At 44.9% G+C, this 12,738-nt stretch overlaps 1 protein-coding gene across 6 annotated transcripts in view; it reads right to left on the bottom strand.

The window, feature by feature from the left end:
• FAM47E (family with sequence similarity 47 member E) overlaps positions 1-12,306 on the bottom strand; it is a 37,571-nt gene extending 25,265 nt beyond the window's left edge. For 2 of the 6 annotated variants that reach the window (XM_073237438.1, XM_073237440.1), the window contains exons 1-4: positions 11,835-12,250; positions 8,033-8,357; positions 5,751-5,890; positions 1,809-1,956 (exon numbers count right to left, since the gene is read on the bottom strand). In XM_073237438.1, the coding sequence (XP_073093539.1) occupies positions 1,809-1,956; positions 5,751-5,890; positions 8,033-8,357; positions 11,835-11,908 (687 nt within the window). In that variant the 5' untranslated portion in view covers positions 11,909-12,250. Of the gene's footprint in view, positions 1-1,808; positions 1,957-5,750; positions 5,891-8,032; positions 8,358-11,834 lie in introns of all 6 variants that reach the window. The other 4 variants (XM_073237441.1, XM_073237437.1, XM_073237439.1 and 1 more) reach the window with 4 other exon arrangements.
• Positions 12,307-12,738: the final 432 nt, after the last annotated feature.

Below are 12,738 nucleotides of genomic sequence, written 5' to 3' on the forward strand. Positions count from 1 at the left end.
GGTGCTGTGATGGGACCAAGGTAATATAACTGAAGTAAAGATGGGACTGGTCATAAGGTACTGACAGTAAGGCCAGTCACTAGTGCAGCTAACTATTACTCTAGGATCTCTTAAATTTCCTGCCTAGAAAGATAGAGAGACATATATAGATAGAGAGATAATAGTTATAGATAGATAGATGATAATAGATAGATATAGATAGATAGATAGATAGATAGATAGATAGATAGATAGATAGATAGATAGATAGATTGATAGATAGATAGGGATAGATAATAGATGATAGATAGTCTCCAGCAGTAGAAATGGGAATAGTGGAAGGGCTAGGAATCAGGCAATCCAATCCAGCTAGATTATGGACAAGAATGGTTCAGGCACCAGGGAGAGTGGGTATCATCTGCCTTGCCCAGCATCCCCATGCCGATCACCCTCTGGGGAGCCTTCCCACCACCACCCCTGCTCTGTTGCAGCTAGGCTGGACACATCGACCTCTTGGCCTGAGGGTTAGAATGTGACCTGGCCTAGTCATTGAGCATATTCCATCTCCTGACTCACAGTGGATAATTCAGGCCCAGGCACATGACCCAGGTTAGTCCAGCAAGATTAAGCCCTGGACATCTCCCTGCTGGAAAAGAGTTGCTCTTTTCCTATTCAGAATGCTACTTGGTAGGATGTAAGCTTGGAAATTTTGGCTACTTTTGACATCTCCTGGGGAAAGACTGCTAGAAAATGAAGTCAGATAGAGGGGTTCAGCCAAAAGATAAGGAGAGCACCTAAAAATACTTTAGCACCTAGATCCAGCTGTGCCTGAAGCTCCTAATACCTCTGGATGGTTCCCTTTTCTCCCTTAAACCAGTCTGAATTATACTTTGGGACAATTTGTCAATGAAATTGTCCTAAATAAAACATTCTCTAAAGCTGACTCATGCACTCAAAAATCCAGGTCTTAAATCCAGGAAAAAACTCAGTAATCAGATATCTACAATAATTTAGGAAAAGGAATAGGTAATCAAATAGGTTCTTGAATGGAGGGTAAGGATAGCTAAGTTAAAGCCTATATATGCCAGCAATACTGTCTATCGAAGGTTGTAGTCAAGCGTTGCTGCCCAAGTACTTATAGGTAAATATAACTGAGACAACTGAGTTGATGAAGGAGTGAAGGAAGAGAGAAAAGAAGGTCCCAACATTAAGATGGAAAATAAAACTATGAACCAACAGAATGGGGGAAATGAGGAGATAATTGGCCAAAGGGTATAAACTTAAGGTTACAAGATAAATAAATTCTGGGAATCTAATGTACAGCATGGTGATTATAGTCAACAATATTATATTTGTACTTGAAAGTTGCTAAGAAAGTAAATCTTCAATCTTTTCACCAAACACTAAAAAAGGTAATCATGGGAGGTAATAGATATGTTAACTAATCCCATTGAAGTAATCACTTTGCAATCTATGTACTTATATCAAATTATCAACATCATGCTGTACACCTTAAAATTATACAATCTTACATGTCAATTATATCTCAATAAAGCTGACAAAAAAGAAAGCCATTAAAAAAAAAGAAAAACAAAGCAAGAAACTGCAAATTGACATATGAACAATAAACGTTCAAATTGGCTGCAAGCTTGTGAGCTTTCCAAAAACATCATTTACAAGAAATACTTCTATTCTAAATGGTGGGAGATTCATAAAGATTCCTTTATGACCTTGCTTATTTGATTTAGATGATATCCAAACACTGTATTTTAATAAAAGCAATTTTGAGCTTGACTTAAAAGTAGGTTGAGGTATTACTACTAACTTACAAAAGTAGTAGCCCAGTTGCAGAAGTCACGAACCACTTTGTGTACGTTTTCATGATAAGGACCACCTTCATGGAGCAAATGTGTTTCAACTGGCTTCTTTTCTTCATAAAGCCATTGGCCTGGATGTGACACAGGGCTCTTCTTAGAACTAAAGATAATGAGACCATCAAAGAATTACAATATGAGACACCATGAATCTAAGTGAATTTCAAACACCATCTCAGAGAAAGGACATCATAAGGCAGGGATTTCTAAGTCTCTTGCGAACTCATACAAATCATACGTTCATTTTTCAAAGATCACATCCTAATTATCAGTATCATGAAGACAAGTAGATCACGAGTAGTTACCACAGTGAAAAGTTACATAGCATCTTACCAATATAAGTTGATTTTTAAAAATTATGAGTAACATTTAGTAAGACAGTTTCCAGGTAAAAGCCCAAATTACTGTGCTTGGAGTCGGCCAAAGCCTTAGACAATCTTGACAAGTAGGAGACATCCTTGACTTCTCTTTCGCTCATCCTTAAAATTCAGCCTATTAATGAATCCAGTAGACTTAATTCCACCTCCTCTGGATTGTTGCAAAAGGATCCTCCCTGGTGTCTCTGGTTTTCTAGTAGGGCCCCGACTCCCAATCCCTGATCCATTCTCTATACTACAGCTAAAATAATTTCAAAATTTAAATCTAGTCATATCAAGTTAAGCCTCTTCAGTAGCTTCTTTTTAAAAATTGAGATACAATTCATGTACCATAATATTTACCATTTCAAAGTACACAGTTCAGTGGCTTTCATGTATTTACAAAGTTGTGCAACCACTGCTACTAAGTCTGAAACATCTTCATCAACCCAAAAAGAAGCCCCATAACTATTAACAGTCACTTCACATTCTCCCCACTCTCTTTGCTCCTGAAAACCACTTATCTACTTTCTGTCTGCATAGATTTGCCCATTCTAGACATTTTATTTGAACCAAACCATATAATAGGTGGTCTTTGTGTCTGGCTTCTTTCACTTAGCATAATGTTTCCAAGGTTTATAAATGGTGCAGCACGTATCAGTAGTTTATTTGTTTTTATGGCTAATTTCCCATTGTATGGATAGACCACATGTTGTTTATCCATAGTTAGTTGAAGAACATTGGGCTGTTACCACTTTGGGCTATTACAAATAACACTTTTATGGACATTCAGGTGCAAGTTTTTGTGTCCAGTAGTTTCTTGTTATTTCATCAATAAAGACCTAAGTCTTTACTCTGTTTCCAAAGTTCTTCATGGCCTGATCCTTGTCTCCAGATTCTTCTGGAGCTACCATCCTCCCTCACTCTCTGAGCTCCGCCATGGTGGCCTTCTCAGTTCCATGACTCATCGTGCTCCCTCCAGCCACAGAGCCTTCGTACATGTTGTTCATCTGACTGCAGTGCCTTCTCCATTCCCTCATTCCCCTTATGTCTCAGCATACAGGTCCCTTCCACAGGGAGGCATTTACACGGGCTGTCCCCAGAAACCACATTTTATTCCTAACATCCCTATATTAATTCATTCATCCATTCATTCAACAAATATTCATTAAGCACTAACTATGTGCCAGGCACTGTTCTAGGCACGAGGATTCAGCTACACATAAAGTTAAGATCTATCCTCATAGAGAATATAGTTGGGGAGGGAGAGACAAATAGGAAAGAGGTAAACAAATATACACCAGGTGGTTACAAGTGGTATAAAGCAAAGTAAAACAGGACAGGAAGGATGGAGAGTGATGACAGGCTTTTTATTTATACAGAGAAGGCTTCACTCTAAAGTGATATCTGAGCAGAGACCTGAAAGAAGAAAGGGATCAAACCATGCAGACACCAGACAGGAAAGAACAGCATGTGAAGACCCCAAGGTAGGAATGTACCAAGTGTGTGTGAAGAAACACACAGGCCAGGGCGACTGGAAGGAAGTGACTAAAGAGAGGATGGTAGAGGATGAGGCCTGATCATAAGGGATTTTAGAACCAGTTATAAGGATTTTGAATTTCATCCTGAGTAAGTAAGTAACTGGAGAATTTTGAGCATAGGAAAGACACTATCTGACTTAAATATTTTAAACAATCACTTTAGCTACTTTGTGACAGGGTGGGGTTTGGTGAGGAGGGGTACCCTGGGCTGAGGCCATGAGACCAGTTAGCAAGCTATCACAATTATCCAGGCAAGAGATGATGCTACCTTGGAACAGACTGACAGCAGTAGAGCAGGGGAGATTTGGAATGTATTTCAAAAGTAAAGCCATTAGGATCTAGAGGGTATTGTACTCAGTGAAATAAGCCTGGCAAAGAAGACAAATACCATATGATTTCACTTATTTGTGGAGTTTAAAAACAAACAAACCAGAAGGAACAAAATAGCATTAGACTCATAAACACTGAGAAGGGACCAGTGGTTACCAAGATGGAGGGGTTGGGGTGGGCGCAGGGTGGAGTGTGAAGGGGATAAAGCGGCACAATAATTTGCAATCACGATATAAGCTGGTCATGGGACAGTACAGCATGGAGAATAGAGCCAATGATTCTGTAATATCTTACTACATTGATAGTATGTAACCACACTGGAGAGGGTGAGGATTTAATAATATGGGTAACTGTTGAACCACTGTGTTGTATATTTTAAACCAACATAAAATTGTCTACCAATGATACTTTAATTAAGAAAAAAAGTAAAGCCATTAGGATTTGCTGGCAGATTCCAAGTACTGTTGCAAAAGCAACGGGGAGAATAGAATTTCTAACATGGGGTTAGGTCCAAGAGGATACGCTAGCTGAAACCCCAGCAGGGCTGGACCAGGGTGGGGCTCCCCTCAAGAAGGGAGGAGCAGAGGACTTGTGTTTCCCATGGGCCATCTTGCTTCCCACTGGAAGAGAGGCAGAGCTGAGATGAGTGTGCCCCAATGTTCTCCCCAAATGTACCAGGGGGTACATTCTGGGGCCTGACCTATGCAGCTCCTGTCACTCTGTGTCTCATCCTAACAAACACATACAACTTAGTACAGTGGATTTTCTCTCCCTCCACCTCCATGCAGGTAACTCTTGTGACTAGCAAAGCTCTATGAGGCCCCCTCTGCACACCTGGCTGTGGGCCTGGGGCCCCTGTCGGTGGTCTGGCTGCTGTGGCTGGGCTGCTCTCCATCTATTCACCCACCCTCTTGGGGGCCCACTGACATCATTTAATTTCAAAAGTCAAATTTGTATCCCAAACCTATTTTTGTCAAGTATACTTCTCAGTGCTTTAATTTAAGTATATATCTTAAATTTAATAGCATGTGAATTGGGGATACAGAGTGTGCTGCAAAAGAGGGATGTTTCTATGAAAATTAAGCTTAGTGCTTTGGAAAGGGTCAATGAAGGTGGCATTTACTGGTAAAGTTTATGCAAAAAAGATGACTGAGAACTCCAAGCAGGAGACCTGTACTCCGAAAATGACTTTACACTGAAAGACTAGCAAGGGACTATACAGTTATGTTTTAGGATAAAATAAAATGTTTTCAGAATTTAAGTATCATATTTTACAATTCCCTGTATTATTATTACTTTCTTTTTGGTATTGTTGTTACCCAACCAACTACTGGTCCCAATAATGTTGAACAAAAGGCCTTCTGCCGCGGACCATTTAAGGAGTCACTGGGGGCCAAGTATCAGTCAGGTCGTCTGCAGCTCCCCTCTTCTCAGGCAGCTCTCCTGGAGTCAGGGAGGCACACCGCGTCTGCTCCACTGCTGGGCAACTCACATCCATTTATGAAATAAATGAGTTCCTTGCAGGACCCAAGGCTCCTTTCCTTCCTCTTTGGGAACTTATTTACTTTTGTTTCTTTAAATTATTGAAAAGATGAGGAGCTTTCAGAGGGTAACTCTGAGGATGTGTCATCAGGTGATGGGACGGGTGAGGGGTGGAGAGCAATACTTACAGTCCCAGGCTGACTTGGGTGGAACATTTTTTTAAAAGTTGTGTGGGTTCCTTTGTTCTTTTCCTGATGCCCTGACAATAAGCCCATGAGTCCTCCAGTTTCCTGTCAGGATCCAGCACTTCCAGCACCTTTAATAAGAGCTACAAACAGAAAACAGCTTTGGAGGGAAGAAAAATATGCTGAGTAAGGGGGTCCCTTGACTCTAAAACAGAACAGACTGCTCTCCCCTTTGCTTTTCCTGTCCATCAGGTCAAGGCTGTACATCAGCTTCTGTGCAGGCAGTGTGCTGGGTGCTGCGGGTCAGCCTCCCTCACCTGCACAGGAGGTTTGCAGCCTCTTGTGCTGAAGCACCATCTCCCCCAGGTAAGTTGCAGGCCTACCCCGGTTCCCAATTCCCCACTGACTGAGAGGCCTCTAACAGATTTCTGTGCTTGTGACTACCCACTTCCATTCTTCCTCCTGTGAATAATGATATGTAGGTTTTTCTCTGAAGACCCCTCTCTTCCTCCTCTCCCCGTCTTTATGGTCTGAACTGGCCAGATGCCATCCTCCTTCCACAGGTAGGCCCGGCCAGTCAGGACCGCAGTGACTGGTTTAGGAATACGCACATAACCCAAGCTGGACCAGGGGAATTAGGTTATGGAATTGGGCTGGAACCATGCAAAAAGAGACATTCTTTTTCGGGGTAGAATTTAAATAAATCCAGAGCTACCAGGGGTCATCAGCATACCATAAGAAGAGATCCTGCCTCAGAAAGAAGGAACCCTGAGTTGGGAAGGTCAGATATGGAAATAAGAGCTACAGTGCCAGATGCCATCTGAGGGGGTGTGGAAATAATCTCCTTGTCTTGGACAAGAAGCTCTAACCTATAAGAGGCAGTGGAGGAAGGCCTCAGATGGAAAATAACTGATTAGAAATCCCACCTCTGCCACTGATCATTTATTCATTCATTCATTGTGTACAGGTATGTATTAGGGTCCACCGTGTGCCAGGTATTGTGGCACACAGTGAAGACACAGATGACACTCCTGCCCTTGCAGAGCTTGTGTTCTAGTGCTGAGTCGGCAGTGACAAGCACTGAGGTGAACATCGATCCCGGTGAGGCCCAGAGAAGGAGGGCAAGAGGGAAGTGCTCTTTTACATGGGTCTCTCCAATGAGCAGGCATCTGAGCAAAGATCTGGAGGAAGTGGAGGCAGGAGCCAGGCCGACATCTGAGGCCAGGCGCTCCAAGCACAGGAAGAGAGACCTGAGTTGGCCGTGCATGTTTTTGCTCACAGAGCAGCCAGAAGGCCAGAGTGGCTGGACAGACTGAGGGCAGAGGAGCAGGCAGTGCGGCTGGAGGGGAGGAGCACGGGGAGGGATGGAGGGCAGAACATGCGGGGACTTGACACCAAGTGAGAAGGGGCCCTCGGAGGCTTTGGCACAGGCATTAAGCTTTCTGCACAAGGATCAGGCTCACTGACGCAGGGGGCAGACGGCAGGGGTGGGAGTGGGGTAGCAGATACCGTTGGTTTGCAGCCTGATACCCACCCCACACTTCTTCCTTGAGGCTGACAGAATTCTGCTTGATGTTGCAAGGTCTAGCCAAGAAACTCAATTTCCTAGACTACCTCACAGTGTGGAGTGGTCAGATGAATGCAATCTTTACTGGGAAAGCTATGATTTTGCCTAATTAAAAGATAGCGTCAGCTGGCACTCAGCCTTTACAGACTCAATGCCTGGAGCGGTGGGAGCCATTCTGAGATACAAGGACAGGAGACATATGTTTAGGAGCTGAAAGGCAGAGGCAGCCCGGGACACTGGTGACCTATGGAGCTCCTGTCCAGCCCTGGCCTTGTCAATTTGGTGAATTTTCCCCATGACCTTTATGGTTCTCGGGCCTTCTATCAGTTAGTAAGTTGGTAAGTACTTACGGACACTTTCTAACACCAGGCTAAAGCAACAGAGGCAAAAGTGAACAATCCCCCGGAAAGTTCCAAGCGAACTAGACTGGTAGAACTTCAGGAGAAAAGAGGTCAAATGGTCTGCCCTTGGGACCTCTGTAAAGTGCACAGCTCTGCAGGAAGCCAAGCGAGCTACCTGTACGTTTCCCGCCAACCGTTCCAGGAGCAGAGAAAGGAAGGCTGCCCCACTCCATGGGAACGCTCACCTGAGGAGACCTTCATTCCTGGTCCTCTCCTTGGAAATGAGTCATCCCCTCGAGGGACTCCCCAGGCGCCTAAGCAGACTTACTTTCAAGGCCCCAGTGAAGGCCCACCCCAACCCTCGGGCGGGGGCTCACCTCTACAGGCATATCTTCTTCCAGATGTGGGTAGAGAGCCAAGGGGTGCGGGGCCAACTGGGCCTCCACGTCCTCCAGGAATGCCCTCCATGCCTGCCGGGCTGCCAGGAGCTTGGCAGGCAGGGCCACTTCCACGGGCAGCTTGTTCTGCCTCTTCTTTGGGGCAGGTTGGGGAGCTCCGTGACAAACCCAGGGGAGAGAGCCGCTCCCAAAGTCATCCAGGCCCTTCCTCATGAACACCCGCATCTGGCCATCCAGGGAGGTGGGCAATGCCAGCCTGGGCGTGGGCTTTGTGAAGCCCTTGGAAGGCAGATTCTCCTTGTGCCTGGAAGACAGCATGCCCGGCGGTATGGATCACAAGGATTGGGCTGGGAAAAGAAGGTTGTAAGGGAGAGGAGAGGGAAGCAGGGTTCCTGTGGGGCAGGTTGTAAATCACAGCCATAGCTCATGGCACATATTCACTGGTCCGCGCAAGGGCCCTTCCCGGGGTTCACGGGGTTCCCGTGGGGCAGGTTGTGAATCACAGCCATAGCTCATGGCACATATTCACTGGTCTGCGCAAGGGCCCTTCCCTGGGTTCTCTACCCTACCTCATCCCCATACCCACTCTCACTGTCCTGTAGGGGCAAAACCACGCAAAAGGATTGAAACATCCCCTTTTGTTTGTACACAACCTTATAATACTTGTATCACCTTTTGTGTGCATGTATTCTTAATTTCTGTAAAAGGCACTATTCTGTTTCTTACTTGTTTACCAAGCATGGTATGTGTAAATCTAATCCATTATTTCCAACTGCTTCCACCATAGTTCATCATTCTTTTTGTGAAGGACACTCATATGCCCCTTCCAGGAACTCTTCTAAGTGCTTTGCATGTAATAACTTATTTAAATCTCATAAAAATCCTATGAAGTAGGTATAAGGTACTAGTATTATTCCCATTTACAGATAAGGAAATTGAGGCACAAAGAAGTTATAAAACAAAACTTGTCAAAGGTCCCACAGCTAATCAATGGTACTGGTGGGATTTTAATCCAGGTAGTGTGACTCTAGGGAAAGATGTTTAACCACTACACTAGATCTTCTGACATATAAAAAGTTCACATAAAAAAATCTAGATAAAAAATTAGGAGCTCTGGGACCACTGGGTCTATCTTTCCATGGAATTGCAATTGGTATAGTGGCTGCTCTGTTTAGACAAGTCCTATGTGCATTCTTATTCACAGTCTCCACTCCTCCCTACTGCCTTATACCTAGGCTGCTTCACTCAGTTTCCATACCACCAGGCCTCTGCTTGCCTTGAATAGTTAGGGCATGAATATGACATGGAAGAAATGGATGAACAAATAGGAAGGAAAATGAGACCAGTTCCTGGATAATCTAATAGATTCAGATATTGCCAAGTTAGGGCTTGGAACCTGAGTAACTTACAGCAAGACTCTCATTATCCTTAGTATATCACCCTGCCTTAGCCAGATATTTCTGTACTATTGGTGTCTTTCCCTAAAGCCTCTTCCACCTTCAGGCCCCTCGCACCAACAATGCCTCATTACCCCAAATCTACTCCTTGCTGCACTCCTCCTTATAGTCACAAAGCATTTTTAAGAGATTCCAGCTTGATCCCTATTCTTTTTCTTATGAGTCCTAGGAACTTGTTTGCTCTGTGTGCATGTGTGTGTTTTAAGGACTTCATCCAGGACTACTGTGAAAAACTAGATGAAAGGACACAAAAAGATGAGATAACGACAGGTCTCTCTTTGCAATTAATAAATCACTCTTAAATAGCTTAGTGGCAGGGGTGTTGAAATTACATCAATCTTCAGATTTAATGACCCATTCAGCATGACCATTAGCAAGTAACCCACCATTTTATTAGATATCTTTACAAAGTTTATTTCCCACACATTTACAAATATCCAAGCCCTTCATAAAATCAAATCTGGTGACCAATACTTTTGCTTAAGCACAGTCATTCAGCTCAAAATGAGACAAGTGTGGCAGCTAGTTCAAGCCTCATAGAATGTTAGAGCTGGCAGAATCCCCAGAAAGAATCTAGGCCACCTTCTACACTTTTCAATAAGGAAACTGAGCTCTGAGAGGTGAACAAAGGTAACCAGTCTAGCAGGAGGGCTTCCCACTACTTCATTTTGCCTCTCAGCTGATAAACTTACCTCTTTGCGTGTTAAGTTCATGAAAAATTTTGCTTGACCCAGGAAATAAAACTGAGAACAGGTTTTTTTTCCTAAACATTTACTATTTCCACAGTCACTAGTATATAATACATGGTATTTCCATCTTTAAGAACAAGAGTATTGAGCATTTATCCTAAAGAAATTAAAGCTTATGTTCACACATAAACTTGTTCACAAATGTTCATAACAGCTTTAAATGTAATAGCCAAAAACTAGAAACAACCTGCATGCCCTTCAACAGGTAAGTGGATAAACAAACTGTGGTATATCCAAACCATGGAATATTATTTAGTAACAAAAATGAACAAACTATTTAATCACACAATGCCTTGAGTGGATTGATCTCCAGGGCTTTCTGCTGAGTGAAAAAGAGCCAACCTCAGAAGGTTTTATACTATATTATTCTATTTATCTAATACCCTCAAAAGAATGAAATTAAAGAAATGGAGAATGGATTAGTGGTTGCCAAAGGCTGGGGATAGGGAGAGGAGAGACAATTAGAGAGTAGCTCAAAGTGCCTCCTTTATAGTGAGGGAACAATTTTGTATCTTCATATACATGTATGAGAAATTTTACAAAACTGCACATACACACACAAGTGCAAGTAACAATGGGTGAAATTCCCGGTAAGGTTTCTAGTCTAATGCGTTGTGTCAGCATTGATTTCCTGCTTTGGCAATGTGCTGTAGTTACGTAAGATGGTATACTGGAAGAAGCTGGGGGAAGTGTATATGGAACCTCTGTACTTACTATACTTGCAACTTCTGAGTTTGTAATTACTTCAAAACAAAGAGTTTGAAAATGGGGAAAGAAGAATCCCCAAGGAGTTCATAATTGCCAGCGTGTGGGGCACACACTGTTCACCAGTGCTTTCCATGTCCTATGCCAGTTAATCCCCATAACATCCCATAAAATGGATTTCTTTTATCGTCCCCATTTTACATTTAAGAAAACTGAGACCAGAAGGAGCAACGAACTTGACTAAGGTCACCAGACAAACAAGAATGGAACCGGCCTTCCACTCTAGCCTTTCTGATCCTCGCCTTTGGAATCTCGCTACGTGGTGCTGCCCCCAGGAAAGCGGAATTCCCTGCTCACAAGCAGCTTAAGGAAACCGCAAAGGCAAAAGGCCTTGAGTCTCTGCCCTGTGGCCGTGACACCAACCATTGAAAATGGCAGCAGGCTGCACAGTACCCGAGGTTCTCTCCAAACGCAGGCTCAGCTTGACCACAGTCGCAAGCTAGGTGGCCCAATCTGTGCTGAGATCCTTCACACCCGTGCAGAAATCCAGTTGGCCAGCTCGGGGAGCGGCGCGCCGGTGGCAAAACCAGTGTCCGCGGAGGACTCTGTGGCCACCAGCGCCCCTTCTGGGATGGGTACATCAGTGCACCCCCTAGGGAGCTTGTGAGGATAGCAGAAAAACGTGCCCTTTGCCAAGACGAGAGTCAGGCGCTGGTTCTTTTCTATTATAATCCTCGGTGCGGGGACATTGAGGAGGAAAGGCAGGGTGGACCTCCGGCCTGGCGCTCCCGGCCAGCCGCCGCCCCGCCCAAAGCCCAGCAAATGCGCGGCCCCCGCGGGATACGCCCCCGCGCGGCGCGCGGCGCTTACCCGGGCCTGCAGTTCAGGCCCCCGGGCGCCCGACTCGGCGCCCCCGGCCGGAACTGCCGCCTGTTGTCCGCCATGGAGCGGGTGGCTCCCCCGCGACCGCCGAGCCTTGGGCCGTGTGTATCCCCGGCCGCCGGGGTCGCTAGGAGACCGCGAAGCCGCGCTCTGCCTGGATTCGCCCCCGCCCAGGGGGGCGCAGGCTCCCCCTGCGCAGCCCCGCTTTCCGCGGGGAGTGCGCGGCTCCTACGCAGCCCATCCCCGGCCGCACCCCAACCTCCGGTCCAGGGCGGTGGATCGTCGCGCGGGGAGGGGAAGGATCCTAGGTTGCATTAAGTTATAATCTGTTAGCACGTCGTGTACAGTTTCTTCCCACTGAAATGTACTGTTGGCTGGACCACCATTTTTCAAAAAAGGTTTGTTGAAGGAAAGAAAGAAAGAAGGTAGTTGAAGAGCTAGCAAGAGAAAAAAGCGGTAAGGGAGGGAAAGGAATAGACTGATTTCTAATGGTTGGAAGTTCTGCTAACACAGAATGTTTTCCTGGATATCTTGGAACTTCCTGGGCGTCACTTCTGTAATCCGAGGGCTGCGCACTCGCCGTCTAGTCATCGGCTGATTTCCACAGTCCCTTCCAGTTCTGCTGTTTGATTCTTTTGCCTCGACCTGCTTACATCAGTACAGTTACCCGTTAGCCCTGGTTGACAGATGCCCGCGTAAATACGGGTTGCATAAGTTTTGGGTTTTCTAAGTTCTCTTGCTGCTTCTAAGTGTTTCTGGTTTAAATATTTTAAGCATTTATCCCAGAGGAAATAGCAGCAAAGCATTGTCCTGTCCCTAAATTATTGCAGTAGTTCAAATGTGTTCGTCATGTTCATAACCATTTAAGAATGACTCTTCTCATCTTTACATT

The sequence above is a fragment of the Manis javanica genome, chromosome 5 (assembly GCF_040802235.1).
Source record: "Manis javanica isolate MJ-LG chromosome 5, MJ_LKY, whole genome shotgun sequence".
Classification (NCBI taxonomy): domain Eukaryota; kingdom Metazoa; phylum Chordata; class Mammalia; order Pholidota; family Manidae; genus Manis; species Manis javanica.